The sequence below is a fragment of the Apis cerana genome, linkage group LG7, assembly GCF_029169275.1.
Source record: "Apis cerana isolate GH-2021 linkage group LG7, AcerK_1.0, whole genome shotgun sequence".
Lineage (NCBI taxonomy): Eukaryota > Metazoa > Arthropoda > Insecta > Hymenoptera > Apidae > Apis > Apis cerana.
This window is the reverse complement of record NC_083858.1, coordinates 1497346-1523585: the sequence shown is the minus strand read 5'-3', so window position 1 is coordinate 1523585 and position 26240 is coordinate 1497346. Positions and strand designations below refer to the sequence as shown.

The following is a 26240-nucleotide window of genomic DNA, read 5'->3' as shown; positions in this document are numbered from 1 at the left end:
ACAATATTTAAATAATTGAGGATCTTCGATTAAATTTAACTTGTAAAAAATTTCAATCGAATATTATTTAGAGGATTACAAATTCTAGGGAGTTAAAATGATTGTTTTTAATTGAAATTATTTCCATCGAAATGTTTTCGATATACTTATTATAAGATTTCCTTATTTATTTCATATTCTATTCCTGACCCAATCCAACTTAATATCAAGAGTTGTAAATCCTAGAGAATTTCAATAATTATTTCCCGTCAATATTATTATTCTACGAAAAATTTCATTAGAAAGAATTTTTAATTTATTCCATATTTACACAAAATTAATTTTCAAATAAATATAAAGAGAAAATTCGTGGATTATTTATCCATTGTAAGAAAGGATATGCTACTCAAAAAGAAAACGTTGAGAAACAACGTTTTAAAAGATGTAACGTAAGTCATAATTAATTGATACGATAGAACACATTTCATAGCCTAATAAAAATCGGGTGAAAGCGGATGAATAAAATTAAATGTGTAATATCCTTCTTCCTTCGTCTCTCGAAAATTTAGTAAATGGCAATTTATGCGAGTTGAAAATCGTATTAAAAAAAAAAAAGGAAAAAAAAACCGAAGGAATGGAATTATTCATTCCGTTGAAGACTCGTTTGCAAACGATTTCCATATCGAACGGTTTGCGTCGCACAATACCCTTCTCTAACTGCAACGATGAAATTAACCGTGCACATTAAACGCGATAACATCGATGGAATCCGAGCAGAGATCGCAGCTAATCTCGATAAGATGCATTCGTTTACATAACATTCATTGGTTTAAAAAGGATTTATTTTATGTCATGCTCGATGATATTCAAAAATAAAAATTTAAAGGTGTAATACTCTTTGTGGAATTTAATTTTGCGGCGAATAATTTTCAATTTTGTGGAATTTTTCAATTTTCGATTTTAAGAAATTGAAAAGAAATTCGAAATGGAAAAATTTCAAATGCGCTACGAATGAATTTGTTATTTTTACATGCTGTTACTTCATTCGAATACGTTTATTTATCAAAAATTTTGTCTCTATTTTTAATATTGGATATTCTTAAAAAAAATTACATCCATAAAATTTAAGTGTTTATAAAATACAGGGCATTCGAAAATATTTCATGCACGTAAAATTCTTTCTCAATCCGATACTTATAAAATTCTAAAAATTTTGTGTCCATAGAATTTCAAAGATCCCATAAATTCTACTTATAAAATTATTAAAATTTAAAAGACCCTAAAAATTTTCTACCTATAAAATTTTATACATCGAAATCTGGTGGAAGATTCTACCAGAAATCTTTTATATAAATAAATAAATTTTTTTAAATCAATAACTTATTATTAAAAAAAAAAAAATTAAAAAATATAAGTGTAATAATAAAGAACAAGAATAAAATTCGGTCGACCTTGTTGATAAGAATTTCCCTTGAGAAATTTTAATTTTTAATTGCTAGAATGTTCTGGATCGAAGCTTTTGAAAAATTACAAATGATTGAACAGAAACATGTTTCTAACACTCTTTACGGAATTTTTATAATCAAGGTAAAGTCTGTTATCATTTCGTTTCCCGTTGTGGAAATAAAACAAGTTAAAAATAATCGTAATATAAATAGCATTACGATTAAGAAAAAAATTTTAATATTTCTCAACTTGTAGATGTTCTAGCTGTTATAGAAAATTGATTCATTTCACATTTATTATATTTTCCGTAAAGAGATGTAAAACAATTGATTATTTAAATTCAATTATAACAATTTTTCATTAAGCAGTTTCTCGTATAATTATAGAATTTAAATTTCCTGTCATATTCGGCACCAGTTGTGTGATAAATTTTTTCCGATCTAGTGAAAAATTCTCATTTTCTAGGTTATACTTCAAAATCAAGAAGTCTTATTCCCGATTCAAAAATGTAAAGATACAATATCAAAGACGAAATATCCACAAAAGAAGATTTAAAAAATTGTCTAGAAACACCCAATAGATTTCGTGGAACTCGAGGTAACAGCATAATCGTGCTATAGCAATCGGGATATAGCCGAGACTAGTCCGAAACTATCGATTACAAAGGCATAATACGCGTGCATCTATATCAACCATTTTAGTAGCAAGCTATGTATCGCTCTTTGAAATATAGCTCACAGCCAGAAGTACCATCAAGGATATATCGTCGCTTCCATAACCGTTTAAATGACCATTGCTAATTTATAATGCTCTTTTTCCCTCCCTTCAATTGTACTTAGATTCTTTACCTTTCTACCAAGTTATATTAAGCCACTTACAGACAATGGCAATTGCTTCTTTCAATTCCATTTATGTTATCCTATTTTTTAATTTGGAAATTACTTATTTTAAGTTATTCTGGATCATTTTTATTGGAGGGAAGATGTTAAATTTCATTTTAAAAAATTATCATTAACAGAGATCATCATTTCAAAATTTAATTTTTAATCCAGTTAGAATTGTAGATATAACCTAAGGTTAAAATCTTTGTTTCTAGATCTTTTTATACGGAATAGTTTAAAAATAAAAAGATCTTTTTAAAAATAGATACTAAATCTTTAACGAGATTTTCTTAAGTTACGCTCGATGCAAAGCGTTTCGCTAAGCCAAACCATAAGTATCGATAAGTATCGATAACCATTTATTCGTCAAAGTCTGTGGAACGAGTTTACACTATAAATAAAGAACCGATAACTTATAAATAAGCGTCGAGTTATCAAGGGTAGGCAAATTCGATAGAATTTTCTAAAGAAAAAGCAAACACGCATGTCGTGAAAGTAAATTACAAATGGAAACTTGGAATTAGAATTAATAAAATTCATCACGCCATTCAAACATTTATTTTTATCCTCTATATCCCATTTAAATATTCAAATTTGGACAAAATTTTGAAATACTACTTTTTCTTCAAAAAAAAAAAAAAAGATAAATTTAATTTTTATTTTTGCTCTATATATCATGCTACTGATGATCTTTATGTGTTTAAGGAACACAATTCAAAAAATTGAAATTAAATGGATCATCCATAAAACTCATTGATATTAATAAAATAAGAGTAGAATTTCTGGTTAAAAAAGATTTTTAAAAATTAATAAGTAAAAACTATTTTCATAATATCGTATGTTTTATCCTTGACTAATAATTTAATATGTTATTTAATCTATAATGGAATATATCATAATTATTTAAATTCAAAATAGAAAGGATATTTTAATAAACAAAATGATTTGTTCCGCTTATCTAAATGTGAAGGTGTTTCAAAGATTTCAATACGGAGAGCGATAAAATACGGACAGATAGATGGGGATCGAACCAGCGTGAGCAAAGCAGTAATGCGATAAAATGTGGAAAAGTGTCATACAACAACGCGGATATGACGCGATACGTTTTTCGTTACGTCATTTCTCGCGTACCGAGTGTTACGAATGATTGCATTAGTTCATGAGTCACTCTCGTCTCGCCAAGTGAACGTAATAGTAATTTTGCACGAAACCTTACTCTATGAACACTAGTAAAGCTATGTTTTATTTGAAGATATAATACAAATATCTGTATAATTGGTATTTATGGATATTTAATTTTCGCGACAGTATTTTTTATTATTTGAATAGGAATGAATGTTGTTCAATTCATTTATATAAAATTAAATATATAATTTTTCATAATTTAAAAAAAAATTCAAAAAAACAAAATTTGAAAAAATAAGAAGATATTCAGGAAAAATAATTTATAAAAACTTTAAATTTAAAATAAAATTTGTGAAAATGAAATGATTGTGAAATTTACGAAAATTTCCAAGATTTCGAATTTTAAGTTAAGAAAAATAGAATAAAAAAAATAATTGAAAAATACTATATAGATTGTATAATATACTCTTCCTATTTATAGAAACCGAGGTCGATATTTATCTCAATCAGCATGCATTCAAATGATATGCAATGAAATCATCTTCGTTAGTTTTATTCTTCGATGACGTACAATGTCATCGTGAAATTCGAAATATTTTTATTGTGCTTACAAAAGTTGCACATCCATCTGCTGACTTGGTTAAAATATACAAAGTAATGATAAATTTTTATTAAAAACATTCATTTTGAGTCAAAGTAATAGTTAACTTTATCAATTTTTATCAAAATAATTTATATCAAGAAATATTTACAAAATATTTTTCATTAACCATTAATTATTGATTTAAATTGCTTGCTTTTATTTTGATATTATAGATTATGAAATAAAAATTGATCACGAAATTGATATCCAAATATCTCTGCTATTTTCTAAACTGATCGTTATAATTTAATTTAAATATAAAAATTAAAAGTATAAAAAATCATATTTTTCTAATCTCTTTCTTCCTTTATCTTATTAGTACGAAACGAAATATCAAAAATGTTCAACAATTTGTCAATCTGTCAATTTCTTCCATATCGAATTTCATCATTAGTATAGGTATTCCATTTTTCAAACACATTCTCTCATGTATTTATCTCAAGGAACAAAAATGTGCTATCCAAACGTGTTTTTTTCTAATCCGACGAATTTGTTTCTCCCCATATGTCCGGCTCCTTCTCGTTATCTCGTATCTCGGATATTGCGTCACGCCCGAAAATATGTGCGAAATTTCCAGGACTTTATAAGTTAGTTCGTTCGCCGATTGGAATTTGCTTTTTTATCAGAGAAAACACACATACACATTCACACGTGCGCACATACACGGCAGCAACAGCAACGGCAATATTGTTCAGGGAATCATCTTTATTCATACTATAATTTAAATCGAACCGAACGTGATGAAATATATAATACAGATACAAATATATCTCCTATTATCTCCAAATGAAAATAATACAAAATATTTGTCGAATCTGTATACGTGGTTTTTAACGAATAATTTATTTATGATGTTAAAAAAAAATTGACGACAAAATTCTGTTTTTACAGCATAGTTAATATCTTCTTTTTTTATTGAAAATAAAAATTTATTATTCAAAATATAAAATACTTGATCACCTAATCAATATATAATTGCATTAATAAATTTTATTTTTTATATTTTTTTTTTCGATGTGCAATATTAAAAATTCTGACATTAAATAATGAACATTAACTATTGCAAGAATAATGAAACATTTTCTAGTTAGTTGCATTCAATTGTAAAAATTGTAAAAAAAAATATTAAGATAAATATTTAAAAAGTTTTTTGTAGAACGCATTTCTTTTCTTTTATTTGCAGGATTGTTATTAATATTGTTCAAAAATAATAATTTATTATTAAAATAATTATTTTAATTTAGCTGATTTATTCTATCAGCTAAATACGGATATAAAATAAACCGACCGTATGGAATGTCAAAAAGGCGACTAAAAATAACTCATTAAATTAGCTACGAGGCTTTCGGACTCGTTATCTATTTTGTCTCTGATAACTTCCATACCACCTTCACCATTTTTGTTTTCAATGTTATTTTCTACAAGTTTCATTATTTTATATTATTTTAATTTATTATATAAATAGTAAATCACAAATTTTCAAAAATAAAATACTATTAATGAATGTTTGATAAACTATAAATAACAAATAATAAATACAAATAAATATACATATTTAATAATTAATTTAATAATTAAAATAATTATTTTTCATAAATGATTTAAGCAGAACATGAAATACAATTTCCACGAAAATGATTGCTCATGACTGCCATAGAAACAGAATTTACAGGTCACATGACAGTACACTGCATTCTTCATCGCATTGATTCAACAGCGCCAATAATTAGTTGCTCTTATAGCTCAATTGTCGATGTATCAATAAATCTTAAATGGTAGCTAATCTACTATGTCAAATTCGATGGGCTAAGAACATCAACAATGGATTAACCAATTATAACGAAAATTATAATCTTCGAAGCACAAAATTGATCATGCGCCATAATTTTTTACTACGTAACACATTGTTTTTACATGAAGAAAATTCATGCGCGATTAATATAGAATTATATTGTACTCAAATCGATAAAGATCCTATTCGAGAATCTCGAACGCATAGAACGAATCAAATTGCAAATATATATTCTAACATAGCTTCTGAACACGAGAAACAAATATTCGAGACACAAAGCAATACCGTTGCACGTTGCCGGGTTTCTTTCTTCTCGAGTCACTTCCTGCGCCACCAGTGACTCACGTGAATCATCGAACAGTCAAGAAAAACGAACAGGCGAAAGTATTCGACAAAGAGTCTCTATAGTCGGTTTGTCCTTGCCGATATATTATAACTAAACTTTTGCTTTTCGCGCGAATCTCAATTATTACGTTTATCGCGAATTCGATAAATCGAAACGTTACGATAGAAGAGATAGACGAACCTAACCTGTAAGAAAACCTGATTTCTTTTTAGCTATAGAGATATTCTTTGACACGAGAAATTGGCGTGGATAAGAAAGATCGTTATAAGAACACAAATAATAATCGAACGATACAGAAACAATTAATAAAAAAATAAATGAAACGAATAGATCTTTAATCTTAAAAATCAACGAAAGATCGGGCACCGCCTGAGAAAATGCGCGGGCGGCCACCGTGCATGATTTCCGGCGGCGTTTGCCTGGCGTGCCACGCCACGACGACCTCACGGGGGGTTGGACGCTGTTCTTTTTTTAGAAACTATATATCCCTATAGAGACATTGGTTTTTTCTTACCTTGCGTCTTCAAAATATTCGTTAAATTTGTTCACTGAACAATCGACGTATATACATCCGTGTACTCCTTGAATCTAATGGCCTTCTGTCGCACTCTATTCGTCTCTCTCTTTCTTCCTCGCGCACTCCTTCGTACACTGTCTCCCTCTCTTTCCCGTTCTCCGTCCTTGTTCACAGCCCACTATATCCCAATCTACAGAGATTCTCCGGCGATTACTCGCTTCCTACTCCTGTTCTGTTCGGTTCGTCGTCCCGTTGGCGTAACGAACACATCGAAAGCAATTGAAGAGAATCCGTGGACTGGTGCCGAGTAATATAGAGCCACGAAATAAAGTTAAAAACGAAACGAACGTATCACTGGCTCAGAAATTCCGCACTGGTCGAATGTCTCGCGCGGCGCGGGTGCACCAAAGCTCCTCGGGGCACGGTCCTCTTGTTCGGTCGTCTCGAAAAACCGATAATCACTGGCTCAAGACGACTGTTCACACACCATGAGAAAACAATCTTAATTCGGATGACGATTCTTCTTCTCGCGAATGATTTCGTTACGTTTCTTTTGGTTTTCAAGCACTTTCGCGAAAAAACAGCACGACACCAGCCCACGATTCTACCGTTATCTAGGGCGATGCCTCTCTGCTGCTCGCCGCTTTGGCCTCTGCCCGTGACTATATAACTATAACTATATAGATGGCGTGCTCAATGCAAGAAATGCATCATACATCTGCTTTATCTACGCGTAAGAGAACTCCATTGATCGATAATAATTGAAATATGAATTTCAAGTTAAAAAAATTATAGTGGTTTATATTAGAGCGTTTATAATATAATCTATTAATTGCGTTTCTTATCTTAGAAAATATTCATGATCATATAATTTAAATTTTTTAGACTTATTTTATTTTTTATTTTTTTTTATTTGTTTATGCTTTGTTTTTTATTTCATTATTATTTATATATATATTTCTAATACTATAAAAAAAATAAATAAATAAATAGTATTAGTTAATAATTAAAAAATTAATATATTTTGTTTTAATTTTTTAATTAACATAGGGTAACAAAATGTTACGACATTGGTAAGTTTTTATTATTAAAATTTTATATATTGTTTTATATATTTAAAAAAAAATCTTATTTATTAAGAAAATTTTTTTTTAAAAATAAAAATTTGTTTTATATTTGCTCTATGTATGTTAAACATTATATTTAATATTATTATATATTAATATTTTAATATATTTCAAACTTACATAAATTTAAATTATGTAAATTTGTGTATATTATTTTAAAATTTTAGGTTTAAAATTGTTTAATATTATGAAAATTAAAATACAAACAAAAAATATCGTAAATTAAAATTATTATTTAAAATAGTTTTTGCTTAACAAAAATTTGTTTCACAATGATTGTGCGCGTCATGAATGATGTTTTTTACAGTAATGAATATCATAATTTGATGATATTTCTTAATTCTTATGAAACATCTAATAGTTTTTATTATTTCTATAATATTTAATACATAATAAGTATGTATTTTTATTGTAATAATATTAAAAGTGAATAGCACAGAAAGTGAAAAAATTTTTCTAAATATTTGAGGTTATATTAGATTGTTTTGAAAAATAATCTTCCTTATTAATATTCATTAATTATATATTATCTTTAATATTGATAATTACAATCCTTGTGTTTAATTGTTTAACTTAACAATATTAATTTAACAATATTATTATATATTTTTAATAAAATTAAAAAAATTATTTCCCAATTATGGAAATAAAAAAAAAATATCGGAAATTAAATATCGCAAGTCAAGCCGAAATTCTACGATCACATCAAAGAGATGATGACTTTGTTAAATATTTACGAGAAAAAGTTATCGATATCTTACAAATTTTGCAAAGGAAAACGGGTTTATTACCCTTTATTCACTCTGATATTCCGTTTAAATTAGTTTATTTTTTTTTTACATCGGGAATGGGCAATCAAACGTTGGGTGAAGAATATACTGGACTTGTGCAAGCCAATTTAAAAGCTTATAAAGTTCCATCTATATATGTATGTAGCTAAAATATTATTAATAAATACAATATATTTTTTTAATATGCATTATCTACTTATTATTATTATTTAGGCAAGAATATTGGCAGTAATTTTAGAATGTTTTGGTGAAAAAGCATTGATAAAATTATTAAAACAATTGGAATTATCAATTAATCATCCTCATAGTAAATTAACTCCTACAACTGTAACATTTTTAAATTCTTTCATATCAAAAATGTATACTATAATACCTATTTTTATATTATTGCATAAAGGATTATTTTATATATTTGGTCGATACTATAGTTTAAGTAAAAGAATAGCAGGAATAGATTATGCAAAGGTAATTACTATAAAATATTGTTACAATAATATTTGATGTTTGCCATTATTTTTTTGCAAATTTGAAGGTGTATGGTCATCGCCCTATTGATACTATCAGTTCAGGATTGAGACTATTAGGAATTGCTACACTTATACAGTGTATGTTGAAAATCTGGCAAAATTACAAAAGTGAAAATCATTTTGAGAAATATTCAATACTTGATGAGAAACATAATAAGTTGATGTGCCAGTTGTGTCTTGAAAAAGTGCCAACAACTACCACACCCTGTGGTCATTTGTTTTGTTGGTTTTGTCTTACTGATTGGTTGCATACTAAACCACAATGTCCACTGTGTAGAGAACATGTTGTACCTTCTAGGATTGTACATGTAATGAACTTGTAATATTGTTTTTAAATATTTAAAAAGATAAATTAATAAAAACGATATGCAAATGTTTCTTTTTTAAGTAATTATTAAGTTAAGGATAAATGATTCATTAGAACTATTTTATGCGTTTTAATATTATAATTTATACTTATAATTTGTTTGTGAACATCAATTACTATGCATCTGTGCTAATAATAATCTTATACAGATGGCAGTCATTGTAATACACATATATATGTATCGAGAATAAATGTAAAGCAAAACCAGAACACGCGCACATTTATACACACTCATACATATATATATGTATATATATATATATAAATATATATATATACATATAAATATTATATATATATATATACAAAAATATCAAGTTTTTATTCATAATACGCGTATACGCGCTATTATTTTTGTATAACAACACATTATTCACATAAATGATAATGTACAATTGTTTTATTTTCATTGTATAGCATTTTTATAAAATTCTAACTTGAATCAAGGAGTCAATAACAATAAACTCATAATTGTGGGAAGAGGGATGAGAGGTAAATGACGTTATAGTCATAAGGATGTGCGCTGAACGGAAAGAATTCCTACTTTTTCAGCAAAGTTACCGAGTAATTGACCAAAGCCACTCGATTCGGAATTATCTTTCATTCGAAACCCAACAGTATGACTATAAGCATTATAAAATATTCTTCTTAAGCATTGTAATTTTTCTTTGCGAGATCTAAAACACGACATTAAAATTATAGAATTTATAATTTTTTTATAATAATTTTGATAATAATATGATACTTACTGTGCCGTCGACGCACAAACTTCATCCTCAATAATTGTCGTACTCGATTCTTGAGATGTATGTCCCGTAAAAGTTTCAGAATTAGTCTTATAAGTTGAACTAGTTGTCAGTCCATCTGTGAGCGGGGCATTAGCTGTTGTGGAACCACGTAAACTTCCGGTTCCAGATATCATCTGCCAAGAGCCACCCGACGAAGAGGATTCATTTCGTTGTCGAAGACGTCCAGGTACAGGAACCGCAACAGGAGAAGTTCGATTGTGTGGTAAAGGTGATCGTGATCCATGTGCAATTCCTTCTTTATTTGGAGAAGGATAAAATGACCATGGTACAACGTTCCTATAAAAGAAGCAATTATAGAAAAATATTATATACGTAAAAAATAAATATATTTTACCCGTTACTCTGACTGTCATCTTGAGGTTCTGTGGAAGAACAGTGAAACACCGCTGGTGGATTATTATCTTGACTGTCTCTGCTATTTTGACTAACAGAACTACACCAACTATTCAGACTTAAGTTAGAACTGACTGAGCTCAATGTCACTACCGATTCGCTATCGAACATAACGTTATCTAATTGTGAATCACTGTCGTTGCGTAGAACTGTATGTCTAGATTTGTTATGACGCGGATGAATACTAAATTCTTCATCATGAATGTGCTTTAAAAAATAAAAACAAAAGAAGAATATTTCCTCTCCTTTACTTAGTCGATCTTCTAAATCATGGCCGAACAGCATCCAATCGTACGCTATCGTCAAATAAAGAACTTGAAATGCGTTCAGTGATGTATGAATTACACCATCAGCCCATAAACTGATTCTTAATAATGAAATAAATAAAGGTGTGCGATCCCATCCTATAAATAGTGTATGTATTATTAATTACATAAGATTAAATATTACATTATAAAAATTATATTATCGCAAAAAAAATATACCTGAGATACAATGAATTAATATTCCATTACCACTGTCACTTAAATATCGTATTATAAGTTTCAAATAATTTTGAGTTAATTTTACTAAGTCCCAAACTTGATATTCATCCCAATTGATTCGTAATTGTGCAGAAATTGAATCTTCTGGCACTCCGATTTGCGCATCTACGTGTGTCTGAGACCAATCAAATACTAAACCCTTGGCCAAATAATCATTCTCTCTAAACTCCTTAAAGAATTCACATCCAGGATATGGTAATGAAATCAAGGTAAATTCGGAATACCTCTTCTCTTTGTCTACTTTCTCTGAGGATGTCACACTGAGTATTGAATAAAAAAGCTTTGTTTAAAGTTCTTTAAAAAGTGAATTCATAGAATAAAAAAATAATTATACTATTAATTGTTATGAAACTTTATTGATTCTGTGAAGAAATGAAAGTTGCTTTCTTAATTTTTTTTATAATTCTTTTTTTTTTTTCTTCAAATCTCTGTATCCAATTATATTTTGATCATAAGAGAACTGAATGAAAATTTATTCTATTATTTTAATAAAATAACAAAAATTTTTAATATATGAAAATATATTCTATGATAATATATTTACTCTAAAATTCATTTCAAAATATAGTACACATAATATATAAATATTTAATACTAATTATTTCTATTAATTATCTTCAATATTATAAATAATGTTTAAAAAAGTACAATATAATTTATTTCAAATAAAAGACATATCTCATAATAAAAAACAGATAATATTTTCAATCAATTTTTTCAATTAATGCATGCATCAAATATTATCAATTAAAATTGATTTACTTACTTTACTCCAAATTTAACTTTCTTCTTTTCAACCATGAAGTCAATAATAGTTCCTACTTTGAGAAATTTCAGAAGCTTGATGTCATGATGCCTAACTTTATCAAACAATTGCCACTCACTAAGTACAGAATCACTTCCACGAGCTTCATCTACTTGATGTTGAATGGAAACTACACCTTCACTACCAGCAAATAAATAATCTAGCCCAGATCTACCATAAATTTCTGGTCCTCCAGATAGAGTAGCTGATCTGCATACATGTCTACCTTTATACATTATTACGGGCAGTGGAAATCGAGAACGACACCTAGCAAATCTAGCTTGTTTTATCAAATCCTTCAATCTGTTAGAGTCAAAAGTGTTTTCATATATAGTTTCTGTTGTGCGAGGCAGTGGTGGCGGCGTATCACACATATTTGGATTCCTACTCTTCTCACCATCTAAAATAATAAGATGGCTAGGATAATGTGCACTGAGATCACCATCATTATTGCTTATGATATAATGAGTGTAATCTAAATCAACAAGCAGAACACATCTCTGCATAATTGCTTGACTCTAAAAAAAAAATATTATTTAGAATTATAAAGAAAAAAGATTAATCCATTGGAATATATGTACATATATATATATATGTATATATATATGTATATGTATATATATAAATATATAAAAAAGTTACCGTGCTATCTGCATCCTTGGCTCTATAAGTATTTTTTGAGAAATATACGAGAAGCTTCTGTAAATCTTGAATGATGATTTCTGTCATGATTGAAGTAAATTTTTTGAGAATATAATATCCAAAAATTTTAACTAAAAGACAATTTATTTCTTTCTCTAGAATGGTCCTAAGTTTCTATAATTTTTATATGAATGCTTATGAATTGTTAACTGTAGCCAATATCTTGCATATGAGAGGAATGGCACAAACACTATTTGAAATATACCACATTACAATTTATAGATTTTTTTTTTGTTTGTCATGATTTCTTCTTAAGTTTAAAGGACGTTACTTTCAATGTAAACATAACAAGTTTATAGGTCTATGAGAACATGATATTGTATAAAATACATAAAAGTTTAAATTCTAGAATATAATGATGATTTTATTAATAAAATATTTATAAAATAAACTCATGCTGTGTAATTCAAAAAATAAAAAGTAGCAATAATTAAGATTATAGAAGAAAGCATGAATTTCATTTTAAAAATGTTTTAATATTTGTACAATTTGTTTAAATAAATATAAATGATTATTATAAAATATTGTTAAACAGACATTATACAGTTGTAAATTATAATATTAGCACTATATTTAAAAAGAAAATTTATATTTAAACATATATTTCTTTGATTATTCATTTTAGAAACATATATTTCTCTTTTAATTATATTAAAATATTATAAATAAAGTATCTTTAAATTTATAAACTATTGTTTTATAAAGTAAATTTTTAATTTTCATATATAACTTAAAGAAGTAATGAAATCAGTAATGTCTTGATTATGAGAGTCCAAATATTATATAGTATATTTCGTTTATTTTCCTTAGTTCAATAATTTACACTTGTTTCACTTCTTCAATTAAATGTATATTTTTTCTTATTTTTTTCTTTTTTTTTTTTTACATTCAATCATAAATTTAATTCAAATTATTTTCTTCTTGTTGCAATTTTTTTTATTTATTAATATAACAGATGCTGAACAGAAGGAATTTTTCATTTACAGAAATTTTTAGCAGGAATTTGAGCAATTATTTCGTCATAACAATAGTAGAGAACGCTTCATAGAACTGCTTAACCTGAGTTCAAGTCAAGCACGTTGTTTCCATTGTAGCAAACATATCAATTAATGCTTGATAACATTCATAAAATGTTCATCAGATGACGTAGTTGAAAATGAAAACGGAAAGTTTATCACCGGGTATATCCATGGCATCTCATCGTTTTTCAATCTCAATAAAGATCCAATGAGATAACCTAAACATCACACCCGAAAAAATATGTTTTACATTACGCGCAGTAATTCGAATCTGTTTTGAATAAACAGTCATCCTTTTTTATTTTGTTCACAACGTTTTTTCGGCTATACACCGAAAAATCTGTTATCTCCTTATCACCACGTTCACGTGTCGCATTTAAAGATAATTATTAAAAGGACGAGAATGTCCCTCTTCGCTGTCGATCTGATTATCACGATCAGTACATCGACCTTGATGTCTTATCCTTTCACCCACGCGGTAATAAACACGGGAAAACAATCGCGTTTTAACAAAACAAAAATATTTTTTTCTTATGATTTACAAACGAAGCGGAAATCAGTCGTCTAGCAAGACGAAAGTACGAAGTGAAACGCAGCGTAGAAAGATAACCTATTTTTGTAATGTGGAGACCGCGTGTTTTGCTCTGATGGTATTGTAAATTTACATTTAATAAATACCCAAAATATTATTTGAGATATATCGAAATGTAATCATTTATGATTTTTTAACATAATTTATAAATATTTTTAAAATATATGCTAAATTTAGAAAATAATTTTATTATTATGTATTTATTTATTCAAAATAATTCTAGAAACTCTCTGAAGGCAATAATGAAATATGAAATTTGTAATTATTTATTCCCTTTACTAAAATTTATATAATATTTGCGTAATAAATATATATTAAGTACATGTAAATATTCTGATATATGAAACAAATTTTCAAAATTTAACACATCGTTATTTCTATTGTTTCAAAAATATAAACAATCTTATCGGGAAAAAAATGTAATCTAAACAAAAAACATAACTGAAAATATTCTATATTTAAATTTGATGTCCTTGTTTATATTTGAATCTTCAAATATCAACATTTCTTTAAAAAATAATAATACTGAAAGATTTACCTATAATTAATAAGAATAAGTAATTCATAAATTGATATAAAGTGTAAAAGAAATAATATATAAAATTTAAATCAAATAATTCGATTTATTGAGAAAATAAAAATCGAAAAAGAAAACATATCATTTGAATATTTCAATTCGAGATGGCGTAGTTCGCTACGATAACGACAGCAGTAATAAACCCACTCCAGTTCCAGCGAACCAACGAAACACGCATGCGCAATTAAGTATTTCTGGACAAACGATTCGATGGAATTGGAACAGGAACGATCGTGAATCAGGACTGACACGAGCCGAGAGGTGGCAATAGATGCAAGATGGCGAATACACGATGAAACGGTGTTGTTTCGTGGATGATTCTTCGTTGATTTTTCACGGACAGAGTGTCCGTCCTATGTGATATTCGTGTTGGATATGGGGCTGGGGGCGTTTCTATGTGTGCCGCGTGCTGATAGTGGACGCGCGTGCCATTTGTGATCTCGTTGATCTCGTCGAAAGAAACGTTCGTGAGACCAGTATCGAACGAGATAGGACGAAAACGTGTGTGCGCGCTCAGTGAAAGTAAACAAACGGTATGAGTACGGTACTGGGAAGTGTCGGTGACCCGGCCGGTCTTTTGGACCCCGATGTCGAGAGTATCCTTGAAGAGAAAAATCAATTAATCAGTCGACAATATGCAGAAATCGAGAGGTTGCAACGTGAACTTTCGGAGGTCATTGGCGAACGTGACGCCCTGCTTTGTGAGGTGTCAAAATTCAAGTTTGAGCGCGAGATGACTGATCTAACACGTCTACTAGATGACAGGTATTTATTTTAATTATTTTGATTTATTTTAATTAAAATAATAAATATCATAAAGTTATTTATCATTAAAATATATGATACATATACATGTAAAGCATTTGCTTGCAATTAGAAACGTGAATCATAAAGCGTTGTTTCAAATCGTGAAAATATCATAGTACGTAATATGATTGCAATTAGCACAATGACATTTAGTTTCTGTTGTGGAAAAGAATATTGACACCGATAATGTTAACGTGGTTACATCGGTATAAATGAAAATTTCGTGATATAATTCAACGAACAAAGCCTTTGCATGCCTACAAATGTATATGCATATCGTGGAGTCGCAGTGGCGTATAAATAATGGATTTTTTTACTTCTGATATCTTTTGCAATATTTATCGATATGCGATTCAAATTAATATTTTTAGTTAGAATGTTGTTTGTTAATGCAAGTATATTAAATACTCGATAACATTTGTTTTATTTTATTATATTCATATCATTATTTCTATTTCTATTAATTAAAGTATAATTAGAATTATTCATAACGGAATATTATTCGTAATATCGATATATATCGTATAATCGAGATTATCAATATGGATTGCTTTTGTTGATCAAAGATGAAATTATGCAGGTTATGGAATTTTTTAGCTAGTTTTGATCAAATAAAAAGTTCATAATAGAATTTATTCTTTATTGATTTACAGTAACGTCAGAATACATCTATATTGTAGAATTTTATACGATATTAAAATTAATTTAAATATATTTTATTAATTTTTATTATAATATAATATAAAAACAGAAATTTTTATATTATATTATATTTAAAAAAATATTTATCATTTGATTGATTTCATATAATTTAATAATTATATATAATAGTGCAAATTACGTCATTTCAAATTTTTATTCGAATATTATTGCATGAATTTTCTCTATTGTTGTAGTATATTATATTATTCATTTCACAGAGTTAAGTTTATCCATACACTTTTTAATTAGATTATATGTATAATATAAATATTTTAATATGATATATACTGTGAATAACAATCAGGAATAATTAGCTGTTAACGTCATTTCATTAATTAATTATCATAAAATTCTAATATAAATTCTAATTAAACATAAATTTAATTATATTATTTAAAATTTCATATATTCACTTTTCAAATAATTCAGATAATTTGAAAAATTAAAAACATAAATATAGTATTATTTTATAATATTATAAAATAACATAAATATCGAGAATTAAGTGATAATATCACGTAAATGATAAAAATGATAAAAAAATGGTACAATTAGTTTTTTCGAATTACAGCAACTAATAGATAAACAATTAACCTTGATTGCAGTTAGACTAACTTTTCTATTGATTATCTATGACACAAGATAATACCTTTCTCATGTTATATTGTATTTAAATTAAATTGAGTAAATCATTCTGCGTTATCTAAAATTATATTATTATCGAACAATCGATAATATGTTCGGAAAAACTAACTGTGATTTTCTATCAGATCGATTTCATATGCGTGCGAAGTTTTTCTGTCCGTGATACGATCGTCCTCAGGTTGTAGGAAACTATCGTGTTTCATCGTTCTTTGAGACGATCTCTTGTTAGGTTAGGTTAGATACAGTGAAAAAATTTGCGTAATAATTTTTTTATACTTGCAAAGGAGCAGGATAATTGAAATTTGAGAAGGGTGAAAGTTGTCTCGTTGAGTTTTGAATTCGGTTTAGCTCGGTGTGGTTAGATTTGAATATAAAAGGGAATTTCTGCATTCACGCCGGAAGTTGAGCCATTTGAATCATAGAATTTATCCACATTATCATGGAAATTGATTCAAATTTTAAATTAATCTTATAATTTTTCGATTTATAAATTTTCAAATTTCTTAAATTTTTTTGAATTTAATATTTTTCAGTTTAAATTTTTCAAGATAATTATAGGATGGATACTTTTAATCATTTTAATCTTAATATATGTCATCAAGGACATCAAGAACAATAATTTTTCCTTATATAACTTAATCGGCGATCTCTTACAATTTTCTAAATATTAGATTCTTTGTAAAAAAAAATACTTACGAATTTTTAAAACTTAAAATTTATCGGTCAGTGCCAAATTTTCGAAATATTTGAATACTCAAAAAAAAAAATTTTAAATCGCTTAATAATAGAATTTTTCAAGATAATTCCCATCCATCCTAAGGATGCGAATTTAACTCGCTGAGGCTTGTGTTCCCTAAATATGGCCTGTTCACGGTTGTGTGCATACGAGGGTACACACCAAGCCGACGATTTCTCACAAAGCCACGGGTGTGGATGTGTGAACTCGCAAGGTTAAGCACGCTTTGAGCTCCATATCGTCCATCTAAAGGAGCAAAATAGAAAGAAATGAATCGTTCCCACAGGTTGAGTCAGACGGATGTAACTACAATTCGTGCTCCTAGATTTACTTGCCATTACGAAACTAATTAATCATCGATTTTAATGTATAATAATTTGTATTATTAATTTCATTCGATTAAATAAATTTCAGAAATTTTTATAAATAAGATTTTTGATAATTCAAAAAATTGTTCACCAAAATTTTTTTATATTGGAAAAAATAAATGAAGAGTTTCCAATTATTTTTTTTTTTTTTATAATTCGTAACAATCTTGTCTATAATAGATTTATTTCAGATTTCTAACTCGAGCACGTGACATTTCAAAGCACAATCGCGTCTATTTTTACCCCATTCTGTTAGCAGATCGATCGATTATCTCTGGCAAGATGTACCATTGATAAAACTACTCCCAAGAATACCTTTCATAAAGTTCATAAACTCGTAGCCTCGAGTTCTCGAATCCCTTTAACGATATCTACGGTATCGGTTGACATTGGACACGTCAAAAAATCAGAGTGTTAAAAAATATATATGTGTACAAACAAGTGGCGAATGTGTGTCAAATTTCTCCGAGTTTCCAATCGTGGCAGGCCAATTACCAGGTGTGGATATATTTGGTGTGACCGGTTAACCTCGGTGTGCTTGCACAATATTGCAATCGAAAGCGTGCAATTCTTTCTACGTATCAGCCAGTTCTGGCTAAAATCGATATCCTATTCGAATCTGTCTCTACCTCTCGATGGATTCGTATGCCCTTCTAGTCTAGTTTTAACCATTTCAACGTCTTGGTCATTAGTTTCCTTTATGGCGTTCATTCTTCGTTATATTCTGTGTCTTTCGATTTTCTAGGATTTTTTTTTTTAGGTTAGGTTTCGTAATTTATAATATATTTCGGTATTACGAAGTAGATATATTTGTCTATTTTATAATATATTGCGGAAATATTTCACGATCTTTGCATTTCTTTTTAAGATAATAATGCGAAATTCTAAAATTTGGCCTTTTTTTTCGAAAATATGTTTATCCTTCATCGTATTTTCGATTCGCCATTTTGTATCAATTTCTTTTCAGACATATAACAGCTGCGCAAACGAAGTTCGATCGCGATAAGGTTCGATATATCGTCGAGAACTATCGAACAGCTGCTACTATTATTGACTTGGCAGACTGTTTATTAATACTTGGAAAGTTCGAAGTTAATTAAGAGCGTACGAAGTATTAGACACGCGAAGTTATATGATACAGAACCATGATCTTGTATAAGGAAACTTTTAAATGATATTTTTTATCTCTCTCTCTCTCTCTCTCTCTCTCTCTCTCTCTCTCTCTCTCTCTCTCTCTCTCTCTCTCTCTCTCTCTCTCTCTCTCTCTCTGGAATAAGATGATGGATTGTTCCGTTAACTGAATATACGCTATTCAAGATAGAAGATATATTGGATATAAATTGATCCTCTTTATAAATATTTCAATGTAATTCCATTTTAGATGAAAATATAACTCAATCTCGATGCATTGGAATGCATGCTCTTTTCGTATGTCCAGGCCTCAATTTATCATCTGCATTCGTGTTTCTTGAATACGCAAACGTATAATCGGATACAGATTTGTTGTATTTATATCAGTTGTCTTGTTGAATTGAGTAATGATCTTTAAATGATTTCCTATTATACATTTTATTATTAATAAATAATTAAAATAAATATTGTAAAATGTTAAATTTATTTTATATTTTTAAAATAAAAATATTAAATATGTAAATATAAAATATTTTACACTCGAGTTTTCTTTATCAATTTTCTATATAATTTTCCTTCGTTAATTCACATTCATTTGCAATCGTCTTCATCGCACGATCTAACGCATTATCTTAATTTGCAATTCTATTCGTTGAGAACGAAATGTCTCTATTCATCTGTAATCTAGAATCTTCAATCTTACATTTGAAAAAAAAAGTACTTTTAATTTTATCCTCAATTTTCTTCCATCGTTTCTTTCCAATATGTTCTACAATACGTTTTAATTCTTTCTAGGGGCTAGGGAATTTTTATAGGGATTTTCAAGTCATTACAATTTTTTTGATTTAATATTCCATTAGAAATTAAGGAATTGTTAATCTTACATTAAAAATTAGATTCAATCTGTTTTCAATTAATTTATTATACTGTATTCATTACCAAAAAAAAATCCTCCTGTCATCATTTTTCCATTTTTGCTTCAAAAACAATAATATTCCATTCCATTCGTTCTTATTTATATTAATTTCTGATAATTTTTTCCCCTATATCTTACGAATACATTTCGATATCTCTTTATATAAAATTGAAATTTTTCTTCGTTGCTTATAATAAATTGACGTCGAGACCGTATTCTCCACTCATCCTTATCAATCTCACTTTATTTCCCCACTTTATTTTATACAGAATATTCTTTGATAATAGAGGTTTTAAACTTTCTCGATCGGTCAATAATCAAGGTAAATTTTCCTCGGTACCTGATCTCTGCGAACAAAATGTCCCTAGATAATAGGTTAGAAAACGATGGGTGGGCATCGATGGAACCGATTCGAACAGACAGTTAATTCGACGTTTAAACAGAAGAGTTGGATATAAAAGTTAGAAATGTGAGTCGTGCTAGATTATGGTCACACGTTGTTGGCTTCTCTGTGATTTCTCTCCATCATTACAAAGGGAAATGAAAAGGAAAATTGTGTGGCTGTGATTTGATGTAGCGTGAACGTGATCTTTTTTTTTTTTTTTTTGAAAGAAATTTTAATCCGTTGTTGATTTCGCTCTTTCGTGATAAATTTCTCATGAATTTGTTTTTTTTTTCTGATATTCGAAGAATTTATAATAGTTAAAAAAAAGTTAGCGAAAAATAATTTTAGAAAAACTTGGATAAATTTAAATTTTTGGAAAAGTATATAAATCGTAAAAAAAGTCAAATAAAAGACGATTGAACGTGTAGATTTTATAAGGAGATAAATTGAACGAAGAATGGCGAAGGATTGCCAAGAAATATAATAACTTGTATAAGAACTTGTATTAATTGAATACATATACTCTAGTTCTTGAGTATGCTTCAAGGTTTTTATGACCTTTTTCCTCGATAAAAATGCAACTGCACACTTTCTAACATTTTTGGAACCATGCCATATCGATCACGACTAGTAAGGTCACACATGAAACCCTACCCTTGTTCCATTCTAAATATTCCTTTTTATCCCTTGGAGAGACATCGTAAAAATTTTAATTTCAAATATGTAAAATTTTAAAAATAGATGTGTGAATTAAAATTTAAGATAATTTTAAGGATTAATTATTGGAGAAATCTTAAAAAATTTTAATAATTTCAAATTTAAAAAAATAAGAAATTTTTAAAAATTGACAAAATTATTAATAATTGTTTAATCAAAAAAAAAATCAAGCAATTAATTCATACATCATACAAATTTTGGCAATTCCAAAAAAAATTAAAAAATTCTCAGAGAAATATAAGTAGGAAAAAGTAATCAAAGATATTTAGGAATATTATAGGAAATTATAATTCGCAAGATAACCTGAAAAACAGGTTATAAGGTCTCCTTACAATTAATATACTCATGAAAGTATAATTTTCGATGAATTTTTTTTTCGATATCTACATTTCGATATCTGATCATTTGCCAAACTTGCTTTTCTGCTAAATATCATAGGTCACCAATACTAGCTTTTATTTTCTCCACAATTTTATTCGTTTTATCTTACTTTTTAAATGATCTCTTGATTCAGGTAATCCTTTGTTCGAATTATCCTAATTGTTCATTAAAAACGAGCAAGAAATCTCAACGTCTTGGAATCTTAATTGTTTGAGTTTGAAGCTTTCATACTTGAGGATAGATAAATTAAATCTCTAGGAACTTTTCGAGTGCCAACACTGCTAAATGTTGTTCGATTTTTGTTAAACTGATTAATCACGTCTTCGAATTTTTTTATACGTTTTACGAAGTATAAAGTATCCAAAAAATATAGAAATTTAAACTAACTTCAATTAAACTAATCTCTAGGGAAGATTTTTACAAATTTATATATACTAGTTAATAGCTTCAACTTTGAAATCTGTTTAACAGAATGAATCAAATTTCATTTGTTGAATCTAGAATTTTATTAACAAAATTTTAACGTAGTTGAATAAATCCAAAATTATAATAAAAAAAAGAAAAAACTAGGATACTAAAGCAGTATTACATAGAAGATTATATATAGTAAATTTTTATAAAATTTCAATGATCAAATTTACTGCTCTTCTCCATTTTTCTTTTTCGTTCTTAACCCGTTTGATTTGATTAATAAATAAATAATTAACAAAAAATTTATTTCCATTCGAAGAAACAATTATTCACTGCCACTCTATCGTTATATATTCACTCGTACATTCTCAGCTAAAATCCCGTTCATCTGATTTGAAACGAAAGTTTCAAGAAGCGAACGAAAAACGAAACCCTTGGAAATCTTGTGGAAAAAATTTCGAGAGAAGTATCCTAACGGCCAAAAACCAATGAATCCCTCCGTTTGTTCCGTGTAGGACAAGAACACATCTGTTGGACGCGTGTAAGTCGTCGACCGTGCGAAACGGCAATTACTCCTGACCATTCTGCGGGGACAAATCTTTCGACCCATCGAAGACGTCGTAACCGACACGTTCCCTCCAGATGGAAGCTGGATGGGATACACTTGTATAGGAAACTTATGTGGGACACCTCTTGGAAAGATTCGTGGAATCGTAAACCTCTTTCCTCGATGGTAAAAAAGAGGAAAAATACGTTTTCGGCTTTTGTCTCTTCGGGTTTCTCGTTTCCTTTCCTCTCTCTCGAATTCCAACCACTATTCTCAATTCTTTTAAGTGGAAAGTTTCCCTGGCTCGGTTTTCAACTATTTCTTCGTTTTCTTGTTAAAGGAGCAAATTCAGAGAAGCTCGTTTTTCGATATTAAAAGCACGTTTAAACAAATAATAATAGGAAATAATCGTTGAAGAGAGATTTCAATCCATTGCTTCTTGGATTGAACATCTACAAGATATTTATGTTATATTAGAGTAGGAAATTTGTTTTATAAAGTGTTTTGTTTATAGACGTTAAATTTGTATCAAACAAAAAACGATAAATTAAAATTAAAATGAAAATTTGTTTTGATTATTTTATTAAATACTTATCAATACTTATCAATATTTATGAGAGAGTATTTATAATCGATGCTTCGAGCGTTATTTTAATCTTTGTCCTCTCTTTCCTTTGTGTTCGAATTTTCGTAACTGCGTTTTTGAGATAAAAGTTATCGTGTAAAAAAATATATGGGATGTTTTTTTCATTTTTTTCGATAATTTTTTTCATCTTGTCGTATAAATAACAATCTATCATTAGAGGAAATTTTACCGTATTATTTGTAATTGGTAATCAGATAATACATTGTGTGCAATATATCTTTGGAATAATCGTTAATTCGTTTTTTTAGAAGATTTAGATCTACGAAACGTGAAATATTTTTTTGCTAGGAACTGTCGTTAAAACTGTCGTTGCACGCGAACCATACTATGTAATCGTGAAATTCGAACTACTAATTACGGAATAATAATTAGGATCTCATAAAAGAAAAAAATAACTGCAACATGGAAAAATTTCACCAACATTTTGTCCACGATAGTACTTCGTTCTTCAAAATCGATATTCAAAATAATGTATAATTTGTTACTCGTTACGTACCAAACTTTCCTTTAATGGATATTCGTTTGCGTTTATGTAAAATTTCAACGTAACCAAAATGCAAGCAAAAAGATACAAAATATCCATAATAAAATACATCTCTTTTATCCCCAATGACTGTTTAATTGGCGCTTATTCGAAGGATCTTCGTGAGTATTTGGAAAGATATTCCACACAGTGCAATAAAACTATCGAATTATTAAAAGTAATAGAAAAATGGTTTATTAAAGAAATTATTTAGAACGTAAAATTTCAAAGCATTCTATACGAAGCTGAAGTTGCTCGGGACAATTTGGACAAAAAGTTGTTGTCTGCTATCTTTCGACATTGGAACGAATTAGGGCAGAAATTTTAAGCAGTTATACCACTCGTTACTCGGCAAACATTCGAACTGTTCGCGTGGAGCGGTGAGGCGACGAGCGAGGGCAGCAATGTAACGATGGAAACAAATGATGCGAGAGATTATTCTTGCGATATACCAGCGACTCGCATCGCTAAAATATCGGTGGGAGTACCTAGCAGGGAGCACGCTTGGTAGAGCGGCGCGCGCAGCAGTCAACGCGTTAAAAGGGGAAACAAGGAAAGAAAGAGCGTTGGAAATTCGCAACATTCCAACGAATCTCGATCGAACGATCCTTCTTTCCCCTTTCTTCGCCTCGAAGATTTCGTGAACGCCTCGCTCGATGTACGCACGTTGTTCGAATCGTTTCGAAATTAATTGGAATCGACGTCAAAAATAATTTTGCAGCGATATCGGTGAGCATCGTCTGCCTATATTTCTCTTTCTCTCTCCTCGTTTCGTTTTCTTTCGTTGGTGAGAGGGCTTCGAAGGAGGATAAAAGCCTCGAAGATTTCGAACATATACGCGTTTCGAAATTAATTGGAAACGACGTCAGAAATAATTTTCGTTGCAGCGATGTCGGCGAACATCGTCTGCCTATCTCGTTTCCTCCTCTCTCTTTCTCCTCGTTTCGTTTTCTTTCGTTAGTGAGAGGGCTTCGAAGGAGGATAAAAATAGTTCGTTCTCCTCCTCCTCATTCGTGGACCACTGCAAAGAGAACTTTGGATTTTTTCAAACCCCGGAGTGCTTCTTCCGTTTCCCTCTCCCCTTTCTCCTACACCCCCCCTTCTCCATCGCCATTACCCACTGTGTCTCGCGTTTTAAAAGCCTTCCTCTTCATGAATTTTTCATTTTTCCCAACCTCTGCGCGCACTGCCTGGTTATTCCTACTACTGTGCGCGTGTTTTTCTTTTTTTTTATGGAAACGTGATATCGAAGGAAAAAAAAAAAAAGGGAAGGAGGGGAAGGAGTGAACGTTCTCGAAGTTTCTTCCGATCTGATTTCGTATAGAACGCGACGATTCCATTATTGAATTTAACGCTATCATGAAACCACTCGTCAGTTTGATGGATCTCAGATTTTGCGTTTAAAAATTCAGACTATTTTGTTAAATTGTATATAGATCTTTATTAAATTGTATATAGATAATATTGTGTCTATAGAAATTGTTTGTTGTATCAGTTGTTATAAATAAATAATAAATGTATATTCCTGTTCCTGGTGAAACAGAATTTTATAGATACATTGCGTATATATTCTTTGCAAAAATATCAATATTTGGTCTTGGAATCGATGGTGTTTGATTTTTAAAATTGTTGAATTTTTCAAAACTAGAGATTTTTATTTTTATCGAAAAAAACTTTCACAAATATTTGATTTACTCTGAATTCTCCAGCGAGCAATCATAATTTTTTTTTCGAGCTGTGCAAAGATTGGATCTTTTATTTCCATATTTTTCTTTTTATTGTTTTAAATAAAACTTCAATAAAATCTGACAAAAAATCGAAGTATTCTCATAGTTCGAATATTTAAATTTTTCCCCCCGTTAAATAAAAATAAATATTCATTTTAAGAAAAATTTAACTTTGGACCAAATATTTCTTAGAATTCCATATTGTAGAAGATTTTGTTCGAATATTAATTTAGAAACAAATTCTTCTCGTCGTCGCAAGTTTTTTTTTTTAGTAGCTATTTTCGTCGTATTTAACAATATAAATTTAAATCAAAGAAGCGTTTGATAATGTAATTGGAAATTTTGGAGATACTGGAGGTTTGATAATCTAAAAATGAAATTGATTCGATTCGATTATCGAACGTTTAAAGTAACTTTTTTGTAGTATTTTGTAGAATGATTTTCAGACTTATATCTTATCCAAGTATAAAAATATGAATTTAATGTGAATGTGTGATACGAATCAAAAAACACATCTTGTCCTTGATTCGCTCATGATTCCAAGAATACTTCACAATTTCGATAATAAAGATAATTCCGAACTTTGAGAAATTTGCTAATTTTACACGAATTTCT

General features: G+C 28.8%; 4 protein-coding genes across 9 annotated transcripts in view; 2 read left to right on the top strand and 2 right to left on the bottom strand.

Annotated features, from left to right (window-relative positions):
- The window catches only part of LOC107997692 (ras-related protein Rap1), a 33869-nt gene extending 26460 nt beyond the window's left edge, over positions 1-7409 (bottom strand). For 2 of the 4 annotated variants that reach the window (XM_062077565.1, XM_062077566.1), the window contains exon 1: positions 6727-7407. The gene's annotated coding sequence lies outside the window, so the exon portion shown is untranslated. Of the gene's footprint in view, positions 1-6726 lie in introns of all 4 variants that reach the window. The other 2 variants (XM_062077567.1, XM_062077568.1) reach the window with 2 other exon arrangements.
- On the top strand, positions 7397-9551 carry LOC108002494 (peroxisome assembly protein 10-B). The gene is made up of 3 exons (XM_017064212.3): positions 7397-8784; positions 8861-9112; positions 9180-9551. The coding sequence occupies exons 1-3, from the start codon at positions 8497-8499 to the stop codon at positions 9495-9497; spliced, it is 858 nt and encodes a 285-aa protein (XP_016919701.1). The 5' UTR covers positions 7397-8496; the 3' UTR covers positions 9498-9551.
- Positions 9552-9829: 278 nt separating this feature from the next.
- On the bottom strand, positions 9830-14455 carry LOC108002493 (myotubularin-related protein 14). The gene is made up of 6 exons (XM_017064211.3): positions 12736-14455; positions 12055-12611; positions 11229-11548; positions 10685-11147; positions 10291-10626; positions 9830-10218 (listed from the first exon to the last, which is right to left on the bottom strand). The coding sequence occupies exons 1-6, from the start codon at positions 12820-12822 to the stop codon at positions 10050-10052; spliced, it is 1932 nt and encodes a 643-aa protein (XP_016919700.1). The 5' UTR covers positions 12823-14455; the 3' UTR covers positions 9830-10049.
- A 756-nt stretch (positions 14456-15211) lies between these two features.
- Positions 15212-26240, top strand: part of LOC108002473 (IQ motif and SEC7 domain-containing protein 2) — a 75833-nt gene continuing 64804 nt past the window's right edge. For 2 of the 3 annotated variants that reach the window (XM_017064183.3, XM_017064180.3), the window contains exon 1: positions 15212-15748. In XM_017064183.3, the coding sequence (XP_016919672.1) occupies positions 15519-15748 (230 nt within the window). In that variant the 5' untranslated portion in view covers positions 15212-15518. The remainder of the gene's footprint in view (positions 15749-26240) is intronic. The other variant, XM_017064182.3, reaches the window with a different exon arrangement.